Source organism: Eubalaena glacialis, chromosome 1 (assembly GCF_028564815.1).
Source record: "Eubalaena glacialis isolate mEubGla1 chromosome 1, mEubGla1.1.hap2.+ XY, whole genome shotgun sequence".
Classification (NCBI taxonomy): Eukaryota; Metazoa; Chordata; class Mammalia; order Artiodactyla; family Balaenidae; genus Eubalaena; species Eubalaena glacialis.
In genome coordinates, this window is record NC_083716.1 from 173,422,565 (window position 1) to 173,437,074 (window position 14,510).

Sequence of the window (14,510 nt, forward strand, 5' to 3'; positions counted from 1 at the left end):
GATATATGTGAAAACAAATTTCATACTGTATTTCTGATCCATATTAATAAATATATCATTAAAAAGGGAAAATTTACTTCACTTAGTAATAAACAATCTTCCGAACTGACATCATTCAATAGCCAACGGACACTGCAAAATGGCAAGGGTATGGTGGTGAACAATATAGACATGGCCCTCATGAAGTTGACTGCCTAGTAGAAAAAAAATCAGTGTTAAAATTAGTCATTGGAGGAATGGTATCAGATGCTACAAGTATATATTACTGATAGACCTAATCAGGAAATGTGCTATTGTGCACAGCATTTTACTGAAAATAACTTTTAATCTGAGTGCTGGAGAAAAAGTTGGAATTGGCTAGGTGAAGTAGAGAGCATGTCCAGGGAAAAGAGGTGATACTTGCTAAGATCCTGACTTGAACAAGAGCTTATTTAATTCCATGACCTAGAACAATTGCAATAATATTGGACTGGGGAGAGTGGAATGAAGAGTAAAGAAGCTGAAATTGGAGAAGTAGAGAGGAGTTAGACCTCCTATTGTAAGATATTTGATCGCCATCCTAAGGTAGTGGAAAGCTATTGAAATTACATTTACAAAGATCATTTGGTACAGTATGCAGAAAGGATTGAAAGGAGTCAAACATGGATTCAGAAAGACCAGTTTAGATGAAATTGCAGTAATCTAGGTTAGATTTGATGGACACCTGGGCTGTGTAGTGATATGAGGATTGGGGAAAAAGTTCACTGAATCCAGGCATAGCAGGTAGAATTGACAATATTTGGTGTTAAGTTGAATGTGGAGGTTTAGGGAAGAGAAAAATGCAAGATCGCTCCTAGGTTCCTGGCTGGATCATGAGCCATTTTCTGTGATAAAGAGATGTCAAAGGGGCAGTATTTGAGAGGAGCAGAGGGATAGGATGAAAAGATTTTTAGTTTAGTTTTAGAACTGAAAAAATTTGAAGTGTCAATGAGATGAGTAAACATAAGTGCAGATGTAATATGTACAATTGGGTACTATGGACAGTTGAGTTCAGAAGAGAGGGCTAGTCTAGAGAGAAATATTTGAGATCAGTGGGCATGTAAATGTACTTGGAACTATGTATGTTGATGAGCTTTACTAGGATAAATATAGCAGGAGAGGGAAAAATGGCTTGGATATCCGATGTCCTTTTCAAAAAGGGAAATATAACATTTCAAAGGATACAAAAAAATTGTTGTCCATGAGACATGAAAAATCAAGGGATTGGGACTTCATGAAAGCAAAAATAAGAGAACATAATGAAAGGGTGAAGAATCATGCTTGTCAAATGCTGCTGAGAGAGCAAGTCAAATAAGAACTCAAATTATCCTTTTATTTTCAGGGACAAAACATGAAGATGTTTGTCATATTTAGAAAGAAAACTGGTAGGCTAAGGATGTGATAGATAAATGAGGGAAAGTAAAGATAAACATCTCTTCCAAGAAGTTTGGCTGTGAAATGGAAAAGAGAAGTAGTTAGTAGTAAGTAGTTAGAGGATTGTGGGTTATAGGAAAGTATTTTCTTTTTTTACTCCAAGATAAGAGAGACTTAAGCAAGTTTGTGCTGATAGGAAGAGGTGGATAGAGTGGGAAGTGTTAAAGATAAGAGAAGGAAGAGATAAGAGATTTCTGAAGTGTTCTGGAAAGGTAGAAGGTGTCCAGAGTATGAGTAGAGGGATTGAAAACTCCCCCCATTGAAACAAGAAGGAGGAAAGGATCTTAATACAGAGAGGTTTGTCAATTTGTGGGTGGGAGGTAAAGATATGGCATTCTGATCCTATCTCTTCTCTCAGTGAAGTAGGAAATAAGGTCATGAGTTTGAAATGGGGAGGGAAGGAGGAAGATTGGAGATCAGAGAAGAGTGGAGAATATTTGGAATTGTCTTTGCAGAGTAGGAGGTGCAGTGAAGTGGAGAAATATTTAGACTGTGTTGAGTGTGGGTGAGGCTGGGAACCATGTATTTTGAATGGCGCCAACCGACCAAGGGGAGTCATTTTCTCCAGTAGAGCCTAGCAACCTAACAGACACAGAGGATCCTCTAGTTTTATATACTAATAGCAAGTCATCTTTAATTTTGTCTTACTTTTTTTGTTTCTTTTTAGCAATAAAGGAAAAATGTTTCTTCTTTGAAATGGTGTTTTTCTGTGTTCTCTAGGTTGTAGTGCCCTCATGTGGCTGATCCACATCATTCACTTATGACTGTTTTCATGTGGATGCATTTTAACAAGCTGAGAATTAAGCATGTGCCTTGCATCACTGCCAGTCAACATGAAAAATCAATGATTGCTTTGACTAAAGTCAGTTACGGGTGCAAAGAAGCTTCCTTTATAGATTAACACATAATACATAACACAACATATAGATAACACAACACTATTCTATTTTACTACATTTAAAATCGTGCTGATATTTTGCTATGTGTAAGTAATGTGAAGATTTATAATAAAAATAGAGAGTGACAAGTGATATTACTAGCATTTATTCACTGGAATTTTTATAAAGTTTCTAAATCTATATTGATAAAGCTCTTGTTTTGCATAAGTACAGCTGAATCCTTCTTGTGCTTTTTATTAACTATGAAAGAAAGTTATTTCAAGTATTACTACTGAATGTTTTCTTAAAGAGCTTTTGTTGCTGTTTTTCAGTATAAAGGAGAGTGAACTGCGTTGGCTATGTCTACACAGGCAAAGTGGGGTAGAGTGAAACAAACCACATGTTTGTTATAAGTAGTGTTCTCTATGATTTAGGAAATTAAGAAAGTATTGAGTATCTACCATGTACAAGACACATTAAGTTGTAGGAGGTTTAATATATTTTAACTAATTTATCCTGACAGCAATCTTGTGAAATGGTTATTCTTTCTCCCTTTTATAGCAAAGTGAACCAAGGCTTAGGGAAATTATTAAGTAATTTGGCCACAGTTACAAACCCAAGAAATGTCAGTACTAACACCAGCCATCTTCTCTTACTATTCAGAATTTAATGAGCAATCACTGTATATTATATACTCCACTTACGAAGAATTTTATTGAAGATATTCCACTCAGGTGACCCTTAGGATGGAGTTATAATGCATTCAGTTACAGTCGGCCCTCCCCATCCACGGGTTTCATATCCATGGGTTCTACATTCGCAGATTCAACCAACAGTAGGTGGTGTACAGTGTTCAGGATCCATGGTTCCTTGAATCTGAGGATGCAGAAACCACGGATACAGAGGGCCCACTATGGGACTTGAGCATCTGTGGATTCTGGTATCTGCTGCAGGTCCTGGAACCAATCCCCCACGCATACTGTGGGACGACTGTAATTACTGGAATTCTCTTGTTGAATTTTTGTCAGAGTCTTCATACATGCTGAGCTTGCACTTCAGTCATTGAGTCTGTCATTAAAGAAAGAAAAAAACTTAAATTATTTACCAATGAGCTAATTTCTTTTCATTTAATCTTTTTCATTGCGAAGATCACATAAGTAGCCTCCAAATAATTGATGGCTTGGCCTGACATGACTTGGTTATGGAGTTGTTAAAATTACAGAAATGGAAAAAGCAAACTCAATAATAAAATAATAAGGGCATAAAAGTTCTAAACTTCATGGTGGTGAAAGACACAATGGTGTATGAAAGTGAAATTTTCCACTGAATTTTGTCTTCCTTGACGGTATTCTTCTACTTTATTCAATGTGCTCATTATGTGCACTATTCTTACCAACTGTGTATTTATGACCATGAGTAATCCTCCAGACTGGACAAAGAATGTGGAGTAAGTAGAAGATTTAAAAAAAAATCTTGCAATATTGTTGTCCCTTTATGTGCATTTAACATCTTGAGACCTCATCAGTTTCTTTAGCAAATCTTACTAGCTACTACAAACCAGTTAGACAGTGATTCAAGTTCATTTCAACCACTGATTTTCTGTAGGACAAAGCTTGCACTGGCTCATTAAGTTGCTCCAATTACTGCACTGATTTGACTGCCAATATTTGTAGCTCTTTATCTTCCTTATGAGTCTCACACTCTTTCAAAGGTCATCAGTGATTACTAATATCTGATGATAAAAATTATACCCAGTTTGTATGTTCTTTTCCTCATGGCTATCACCTTTCTATGTTTTATTAGTATATATTTCATGGCTGTTAATGATGCACATTTTATTAAACAAAAAATCTTCATTTATTTTTGTTAATAACTATTTCCTTGAATTAGACCAAAACTAGTGTATTTCGGGTAATATCTTCATATAGAACCATATTATTTGGGCCTTCAAATGAATTAATGTAGCAAGTACAATACTCATTTATAGTCAATGAGAATGTCTTTCAGAATGTAATGTTTCTTCCTTAAGTACTACCTAAGGTCTACATTATAGGGAGACCAATATAGAACTATATGGAAGCCTCTAATTTGTATTTGTTGTTTTTCTCCTTTAAGACATGTACATGTAAATTACCTACTAGATCTTTAATGTGGGCTTGGCTATTTTCTCTCAGGTACACCTTTACAGGAATTTACACTTTTGAATCACTTATAAAAATACTTGCAAGGGGCTTTTGTTTAGAAGATTTCACATTTCTACGGGATCCATGGAATTGGTTGGATTTCACAGTCATTACTTTTGCGTAAGTATCTTAATACATTTTCTATCCGGGAAGAGTAAATCATTAGTGGGAGCCTACACTGTATTTCTCCTTGGTGGTTTCCCTTAACAGATCAAGCATTTTTCTTGGTTATTTTGTGAATTTAGGATATTTTTCTTCCAATCAGATTGTGCACTTTGGAGAAATTAGGGACTATCATAGTAAATTACATGGCTTTGATTTCAATTAGTGCTGTAAAGCAATAAAATAAGTTACCCAAGTAACAGAGATTATGATTGATGACAATGCCATTTTTCTCTTAATTGGGAAATCTGATGACAACACTCATTGAAGTTGAAAGATCTTGATGAAAGACCAACTTAGACTTAGATTTCCCTAAATTCTGAATAACTCTGATTTAATTCTACAGGTATGTAACAGAATTTGTAAACCTAGGCAATGTTTCAGCTCTTCGAACTTTCAGAGTCTTGAGAGCTTTGAAAACTATTTCTGTAATTCCAGGTAAGAAGAAACTGGTATAAGGTGGTAGGCCCCTTATATCTCCAACTGTTTCTTGTGTTCTGTTATTGTGTTTGTGTGTGAACTCCCTATTACAGATATGTGACAGAGTTTGTGGACCTGGGCAATGTCTCAGCGTTGAGAACATTCAGAGTTCTCCGAGCACTGAAAACAATTTCAGTCATTCCAGGTGAGAGCTAGGTTAAACACCGAGGCTGACTTTAGCAGCATTGGTGCTACAATCACAGCTTTTGTGCGTAAGCCTTGTTGCTTCTCACCTATTGCAAATAAATTTGTAAAAAAGCAAGAATCAGTACATCATATTTTGGGTGGATTTGATTCTTTGCTTTTACTAGTTGCTTTCTTTAAAATGATCTGTTCTAAATCAGCCTTTGAGTTTAACAACTTTTTGCATGAGGCATTTGCAGTAACAGGCTACGTGGTTTGCGTCCTGTAACATCAAGCTTTCTCCATAGAAGCTAAACTGTAAGGCATTCAAACTGCTGCAGATTTGACCAGTTAGGTCTAAAACTGGTAATTTTTTTAACTTCAGATAAATGAAAGAGCAAGGGATAGCATGAGTGCTGCATGGGGCTCATTTTTCAGATGTCTTCCTTTTTTAACCCATACTCAAGCTTGCAGAATTCACAAGTATATAACCTCATAATTCAGTGGCTTCAAGATTTCTTACTACTTTATTCATGTAGATTTTTATAAAATCAATAAGAGGTTAGGGAGTAAGACATCTGCAAATAAAGGCAAAAATTTTATACAAGGTTGATGTTTAAGCATGAATAACAAAACCATTTCTTTTGCTCTAAGGAGTATTTGGAAATACACTTTTGGTTTATTTCCATTCACGGTTTTCTAATGAACATACAAATTCTGCTTTCATTCATTTTCACCAGCTAGCAGGCTTTTCATGAAAATGTTATTCAGTCACAAACATTAAACTAATATTGTTGGCATTCTGCATGACATCTTTATTTTCCAGGACAAGCTCATGATGTTTTTGTCTGTGAAGTAGCTGTTGAATAGTATATTTAAATTCCTCCCTTTGATTTTATGTGTAGGCCTGAAGACCATCGTGGGCGCCCTAATCCAGTCGGTGAAGAAGCTCTCAGATGTAATGATCCTGACTGTGTTCTGTCTGAGCGTGTTTGCACTAATAGGATTACAGCTGTTTATGGGCAACCTGCGAAACAAATGTTTGCAATGGCCCCCAGATAATTCTTCCTTTGAAATAAACATCACTTCCTTCTTTAATAACTCATTGGATGGGAATGGTACCACTTTCAATAGGACAGTGAGCATGTTTAACTGGGATGAATATATTGAAGATAAAAGTAAGATATACTCTTTTAACCATTAAGCTGTTTAGTCCTTTAAATATTAAAAATATATATATAGTGAAAATTGTCTCAATTTTGATGTGAACCAAATTACTTAGACCAATTTAAGATAGTATATATGATACAGAAATCAAATGGTATCTTACTCCTTTTTCCTTATCTTTCAACCAATGTGATAAAAGTTACCATTTGAAGATGTATTCTTTTCCTAAACCAGTCTTGACAGCAATACAATATAATGCTTTACAAACAAAAATATTTATTTGTTAGGGATTGATCAGGAGTTTTCAGTCATCTTAATAAATAAATCATTAGTTTGGACTATTCAATGTATTTTGCTGAAATGGATTATTAAGAAGACTGAGGAAAAATAATCTGGCCCTATTTGGTTTGACTCAATATACGTATTGAGTGCATATGATGTATCTGGAAATGGAGAAACTAAGATGAAATCTGAATTTGTGTACTCATCAGAAAGTTAAGCAACCTCAGTCCAGCAAGTTACTTATTGATGAGCAAGTGTAAACTCAAAACCTACCTTTATAATATTCTTATTCCAGTTTATCTCTTTGGTATCAATCATTGTGTTAGAGTTGTTTATCAATACAGTTTGATTTTATTTTAGAGATGGACATCAGAATATACTTATGATATGCTTTAGTATAATTTCTTATCATTGAAGCCAGCCCCTCTGTCATTGGAATGTCCAAGTCCCTCCCTCTCCTTATGCAATTAGCTAGCCAACTTCCATTGATCTCTTGATTATCAATACTCCATTGGGATACTTAGTGCAAGGTATCCTTCATGGTTTTTAGAACCATGTGAAATTTTATCACTTCTCACATTATATTAATGTTTTAAGAATTAGTATTCTCATGAAGATTTTTACTGAAGAGATTAAGATTCTTTGGACAAGTGAATAAATAAAACAAATGATTTCATTATTTATGAAATTTCCCATTTATTAATGTTATAATAACAGCACAGTGACAATCTTTGCACATAAATCTTTTCTCTATTTCTGATTGTTTCCTTCAGATAGATTTCTATTAGTAGAATTTTGAGGGGTTAAAGGGTATGATGAGATTAAGGCTAGGGAGACATAGTGTCATATTGCTCTCCAAAGAGGTCAGACCACTATATACCTCCTGCAGCAGTGGCCATCTTACTGAATTCTCATTAATATTGATTATTACCATATTTTAACATCTTCTGATGGAAGGAAAAGTGTATCCTCTTTTTAATTATTAATGTGGTAGAATCTATAATTGTTTATTAGTATCATTAGCAAGTTATATATTTAATGTAATGTGAATTATCTGTTGACATTTTTACCTGTTATTCTATCAGGTGATAGTATATTTTGGGAATTCATAAGATCTCTATAATTTATCAAGTATCTTAACATTTTGTCTTTTTTTGGTGAATATATTCTCCAGCTTGTTTTTTCTTCTTATTGTTTGTTTTTGGTCCCTAAGTGATTCTGAGTTTTAGGCAATCAAGTCATCAAATTTGTTTTCTTTTTTTCTATATTTAAGATTATAAAATGCTTCTGGATTCAGAAATAATAAAAATTTTCACCTAGATATTCTGCATATAAAACAGCCACCTGTATATTCTGCATATAAAACAGCCACCTGTATATTCTAGATTGAAAAGAAAACCTACATATTTTTATATTATATTAATGGACTTGTCTTTAAATCTTTAATCTCTAAATATCTAGAATGATTTTTTGATGTATGTTATGAGGTAAGGATCTAAAATTTTTTGTGAAATTATGACCCAGATTGACCTACATAATATATTAGGGTATTCCTTGAATATAGCCTTTTAAGTATTCCTGAAAACTATAGTAAAATTTTTTTGTGGGGGTTATGTGTGTGTTTTTTTAATGTATATGTGTCTGTGTGTTTTTGTATGTGAATATGTAAATACGTATGTTTATATATGTGTATGTTTCCTGAGATCATCTTTGCAACTTATTAAATTTATATATAAGGTATTCCTTAAGAATAAAAAATAGGTATACTTAGAAAATACGTATCTCCAAAGAAGCAAGTTTATCTTGAAAGACAGTATTCAAGCCAAAACTCAAAGCAAACCACTTACTTACAGTATCATGGAAAGAGCAAACAGCTCAGTCCACTTTTCACAAGAAATTAAGTTAAAATTGGTAGGGAAAACAAAGGTCTGAATCTAGTTTGGGTCCAGGCAAAGCGTAGTTGTAAAATAAAATGTTATTTCATGGCAGCATTTAGAAGCAACAAGGCTTTCCTATCTCTCACTTTTTGTGCCAAACAGCCTTAATTTGACAGCTATTTTTTGAATTATCCCAAGCAATTTGAGTTTATATTTGCAATAAATGCTGATAGAGAATGCTATAATAGTTATTCCTTACCAAAAAATTTCTTTTTAAATCAATTTTCTAAACATTCGTTTAATCAAAAATGTTTTTTGATATTTGTTTAATATTCAATTATTATTAAAATATTTTCATTTAGCCCTATACATATTTATTATTTTATCAATTTCATTATGGTTTAAAAAAAGGTAAGCTTTGTTACCTAGACACAATGGCTGAAGTGTTTTGAGGGTTTTTTTTTAATGATTCTTTCTATTCTTTATTCTTTTAAATAGGTCACTTCTATTTTTTGGAAGGGCAAAATGATGCTCTGCTTTGTGGCAACAGCTCAGATGCAGGGTAAGTGATGTTTTGTGTTGAGTCTCAGTCCACACTACTCCATCGGCCTTCATAACCTGCTACCTTCCACCCGTCCAGCCCCCGCTTGCTCCTCATTCAAAGCCCTCCATAAATTCCACTTCACACTGACTCTCAAAATAGCTGGGATGAGTGTGGATTCTCACCTCCTTCACACACTCACTCATACGCAGCAATTATTTTTCCATACTAGGTCACAGCTAATCTTGCAAATTAGTTCAACGGAAAATATAGGGAAAAGCAGTACATATACATAAGAAGCTTAAGTTAATAGAATTCATAAGCATGTTCTTTTATAAGTGTGATATTCTATATAAGCTAATGTGGTCTCCATGGCATAAAATGTAAGATATCTGAAGATAATGTCAATATCTGAGGTGTGGTGAGTACATGTTTAGCATATTTTAGCAAAGCGGTTAACAGCGTAGACTGGAGAGTTTATATGAATTCAAACCCAGACTTCACCATATAACGTCACCTCTCCTTGCCTTGATTTCCCCATGTGATAAATAGGAATAATTATAGGGTGGCTGTGAGAATTAAATGGATTAATGAATGTTTAGCTATTACAGCATTCAATAAGTACTTTTAATTATTATGATTGGCATCATGTGAATGCTTGTTATTAAGAAGTATTGTACCTGGAGCTAAAGCAAGGAGGAAAATTCAGAGAAATAGTTACCTTTCTCTAGTTGACAAGATTTTAGAATCATAGGCAGAAATCTAATGTTCTTTCTGTGGAAGATGATATTGTGGACATTAGTAGCTAATACCTGTAGCAAAATTCCCAATGGTATCAGCATCAGGCTTTGCATTTGGCTCATGTGATAAAGATTGTGCTGCCTTTATCTCCAGATCTTAGTGATAAGTAAAACAGACTGATTTTAACTCTTTCTCTGTACTATACTAAATGTTTTACATATGATATCGTATTCAATGATTGTAAGTTTGGGAGGCAGGTTCTGTTATTAGCCCTTTCTTACATATGAGGTTCTCCAAGACTAGCAAGTGTGGGAAACTTGCCCAAGGTCTCGCAGCCCAGAAGTGTCAGGCACAGTATTGAGGCCAGGTCAGCTTGATCATTAAGGTCATACTATGAAACCTTCACTCTGCAGACTCATTCACTCCTCTCAATGTGCCCCCACCATCTTTTCTTTAGCCCTCTTGCCTACCTCCACATTCAACACACTTCTGCCTCTAGATATCTTCAGTGAAAATCAAATTTTTCCCTGTAGACTTATTTTTCTGTTCATGTTCACAAATCCCAGAAGATAGTAATCATAATATGATTGCTTTTATATGGAGACATGATAAATATAATAATGACAATCATGAATCACAGAGGAATCCACAAATAGACTTAGCAGATTCTGTTGTTATGTAAATCAGTCCACTTAAGTGCTGGGTTGAGCACTGGCTAAAGTGAGAGAAATCTGCTTTCCCTGGTGTCTCATAAAATGGATATTGGCATCTATAAAAACAGGAAAGCCAGCCATCCAACTTACAGTTACTGACTTCCTCTCTTTCCTTTAACCTAATAACAGCCAGTGTCCAGAAGGATACATCTGTGTGAAGGCTGGTAGAAACCCCAACTATGGCTACACAAGCTTCGACACCTTTAGCTGGGCTTTCTTGTCCTTATTTCGTCTTATGACTCAAGACTTCTGGGAAAACCTTTATCAACTGGTGAGAACAGATAAAATGATTCATCTGGGAAGCATGAAATACTGAGATCAAGAGAATTGCTATAATATACTTTATTACTTAGAGTGTGAGCTCATAACATCCTGTATAAAATTTAATAAAATATCTCTTCCATTTTTGCAGACATTACGTGCTGCTGGGAAAACATATATGATATTTTTTGTGCTAGTCATTTTCTTGGGCTCATTCTACCTTATAAATTTAATCCTGGCTGTGGTGGCCATGGCCTATGAGGAACAGAATCAGGCAACGCTGGAAGAGGCTGAACAGAAAGAAGCTGAATTTCAGCAGATGCTTGAACAATTAAAAAAGCAACAAGAAGAAGCTCAGGTATAGTAGCAAGCATCGAGCCTTTTTGTTTGTTTATCTCAGCTCTCTGACCACACTGTCGAGATCAGAGTCATCTAACACACAAAATCAGCAGTGGTAATTGATATTCGAAACAAGTCATATGTATTTGGTAAGTGTTAGGAGCCTGTTTGCTTATTAGGGGATTATTATTTTATTTTGATGATTACTTACTGTCAATAGTAATGGCATCCAAACATGACGAATTATAATGACTTTGTTGACATTTTTTTCTCCCTTGTGACCCTTTATTGACTCAAGCTCACAAAGTAGTTATACCTACATGCCTTCGAAGTATTTTCTTAATCTTCTGAGGAAGCAGAATTCAGTTATAATTGCTTCTTCGTTAGTGTTGCTAGAGGTGGGAAAGGTCAGAAAACCAGGGTCAAACTGAGAAGATTATTTCATAGAGTCTGGAAGAAAGACAAAGACCTATTTAATATTTATTTTCTATTTCAAGTGTTTAAATGCAAGTTTGTGGATCGCATAAGGAAAACACTGGTACATAAACATACTAAATCATTACATTCTTTGCCTACTACTCTGTAAATCCTATAATTTGGACTGATGAGGCTTCAAAATAAGGCAAGAATTTCTCTAGGTATATTTGTTTGACTTAATGTCATTAATCCAATTGCCTATATTCGTCTTTTCTTGGATGTAGAGTACAGTTCCCTTTTAACACAGAATATCCTAAATATCAATATGTAATAAAGATCAGATAAATAAAATATACTGGGCTAGCAGCAACAATACTGAGCACTTTATCTTTCCAATAACTGTACTGTTGAAATTTACAGTATCAATATGTAATAAAGATCAGATAAATAAAATATACTGGGGTAGCAGCAACAACATTGAACACTTTTTCTTTCCAATAACTGTACTGTTAAAATTTACAAATTCATTCAGATGCCATGATCTGGGATTTTCTTATATACAATCTATAATCTGCTTTTGTTGTGCATTTCCACTTTTCTGTTCATTTTAATTCTTCAGTCGGTCTAACGACAATGCATTGTTTTCCAAATACATACTAGAATGGAGAATCATTTTTCAAAATCACATATTCATGATACCAAAGATAAAGTAAGCAGTAACATAGATAGAGTTTTTCAAAGTGTATATGCAACTACCATCTCCCTTGAACCCTTCTAGGCAGCAGCTGCAGCCGCATCTGCTGAATCAAGAGACTTCAGTGGTGCTGGTGGGATAGGGGTTTTCTCAGAAAGTTCTTCAGTAGCATCAAAGTTGAGCTCCAAGAGTGAAAAAGAGCTGAAAAACAGACGGAAGAAAAAGAAACAGAAAGAACAGTCTGGAGAAGAAGAGAAGGAAGATGGGGTCCGCAAATCTGAATCTGAAGACAGCATAAGAAGAAAAGGTTTCCGTTTTTCCTTAGAAGGAAGCAGGCTGACATATGAAAAGAGGTTTTCCTCTCCACACCAGGTAAAAATATTAGATTATATAAATTGCGTTGTCATAACAAACACAATTTTTTTAAGATATGCCAGAATTTGGTTAGATAAAACTGCCTTCTTCCTGGATGGCACAATGCTTTCAGAATGGTAACGATCATTGAGTGTTTTGGTTATCACCTCAAGGAATTTGTGAGTTTTACAACTTTGGGAATTCAGGAGAGCATTTTTAGAGCATAGCTCCCACTGGGCTTGGGAAGGCTTGTGATTATGAGACTCCTCAGGGCAATTTTCTACATGAGGAATCATCAGCAGATTGTTACTGTCCCTTCTTAGCTGTGGTGCCTGGACCCAGTGAATTGTAGGTTTTCTGAGTGACAGGTTCCTAGAAGTGAAGAGTGGATTCTCTCAGACCATCTGTGCAGTTGTTCCCATGCACGTGCAAACTTCTTATGAGGAGTGTATTCTTCGTGTCCTTGTTTCAAGGGAAACCGAAGCAAAATTTTTCTAAAAATATAATCAAAAATTTTAGGTAGACGTGCACTGAAGATTTATGACGCTAAATAAACAGTTGTGCTTAATTGCTCTTGATTATCTGTGTCTCATGTTTAAGGAGACTTGCATGAAAAGAATACCTTGACTTACATAGTGCAGAAAATGATATCTAGATGCTTCTGGCTTATGTACCAACACAAGCTGCTGAAACTTTGAAATTTAGGATCCTTAATTGTCTTTGAAATTACCAAGAGAATTACCAGAAATACAGTTTTTCAGTAGTGAAAGCTTAATACCCATACAGTTAACAGTCACAATTTGAACAACACCGATAACAGTGATAATAGCTAACACCTACGTGGTGCATTGCTACTTGAAGCCACTCACTACAGCCCTAGGGTGGTACTATAATCTTCATCCCCAATCTGCAGATGTGAAGACAGGGGAAGGCTGGTATTCTTTGCTGAGTGCCTGTTTTGTGCTTGGCATTCTTCTTATTCTACCATAATTAATGTTAACAGCCCTGCATAGTACTACTTTCACTATTTTTTGGGCTCAGTGAAGTTAAATAATTGCCCAATGTCATCTGGTTATTAAAGGTTGAAGCGGCATTCAGATTTGGCCTGACACTGATACCCTTGAACTTTCCACTGTATCAGGCTGACTAGAAAGAATATCTTTAAAAAAAAATCTTTTTTTTCCCTGGCGGTCCAGTGGTTAAGACTTCACCTTCCAATGCAGCGGGGTGCAGGTCTGATCCCTGGTCAGGGAACTAAGACACCGCATGCCATGTGGCATGGCCAAAAAATTTTTTTTAAATAATAATACTAAAAGAAATAAAAATATTTTAAAAAATCTTAAGAAACTGTTGAGGAAATTTACTATTTGATTTCATTTAAAAGATACGTATGTTTAGGATTATACATGCTCTTTGTACATTTTTTAGTATACACAGTCTCACATAGCCTTATGTTTAATACATATAAATTTTTATGTCAGCCTGATTCACTCCAAGTCCAGGTAACATTATAAGATAGGATAAATTAAAGGCTTAGTGAGGTTGAATTCAAATTTGAAGTAGAATTTGTTTTTAAATAAATATCAACATTTACTCACCCCTATTCATGTTGTTGTCACAGTCATTATGATTACATTAGTGGAGATACTAATCTTAATAAATGTGAATTTTTAAAAAATCAAATCCCCTTTTTAGAGCACTGTTTATTTTGAAGGAAAGGAAAAGGAGAAGGAGGGAGGGAGGGAAGAAGGAAAGTAAGTTACCTGAGGAAAAACTACCTAAATCTGAACTGCAAACCAACAGATACCACAGAGTTATTCCAATTTGCTTCATTTCAAGTCCGATA

General features: G+C 34.8%; 1 protein-coding gene across 12 annotated transcripts in view; it reads left to right on the forward strand.

Annotated features, from left to right (window-relative positions):
• LOC133098249 (sodium channel protein type 2 subunit alpha) overlaps positions 1–14,510 on the forward strand; it is an 89,079-nt gene that overhangs the window by 7,895 nt on the left and 66,674 nt on the right. For 6 of the 12 annotated variants that reach the window (XM_061201001.1, XM_061201019.1, XM_061201010.1 and 3 more), the window contains exons 3-10: positions 3,688–3,777; positions 4,505–4,633; positions 5,209–5,300; positions 6,184–6,456; positions 9,103–9,166; positions 10,729–10,870; positions 11,012–11,218; positions 12,395–12,682. In XM_061201001.1, coding sequence (XP_061056984.1) covers positions 3,688–3,777; positions 4,505–4,633; positions 5,209–5,300; positions 6,184–6,456; positions 9,103–9,166; positions 10,729–10,870; positions 11,012–11,218; positions 12,395–12,682 — 1,285 coding nt within the window. Of the gene's footprint in view, positions 1–3,687; positions 3,778–4,504; positions 4,634–5,021; positions 5,114–5,208; positions 5,301–6,183; positions 6,457–9,102; positions 9,167–10,728; positions 10,871–11,011; positions 11,219–12,394; positions 12,683–14,510 lie in introns of all 12 variants that reach the window. The other 6 variants (XM_061201026.1, XM_061201066.1, XM_061201080.1 and 3 more) reach the window with 3 other exon arrangements.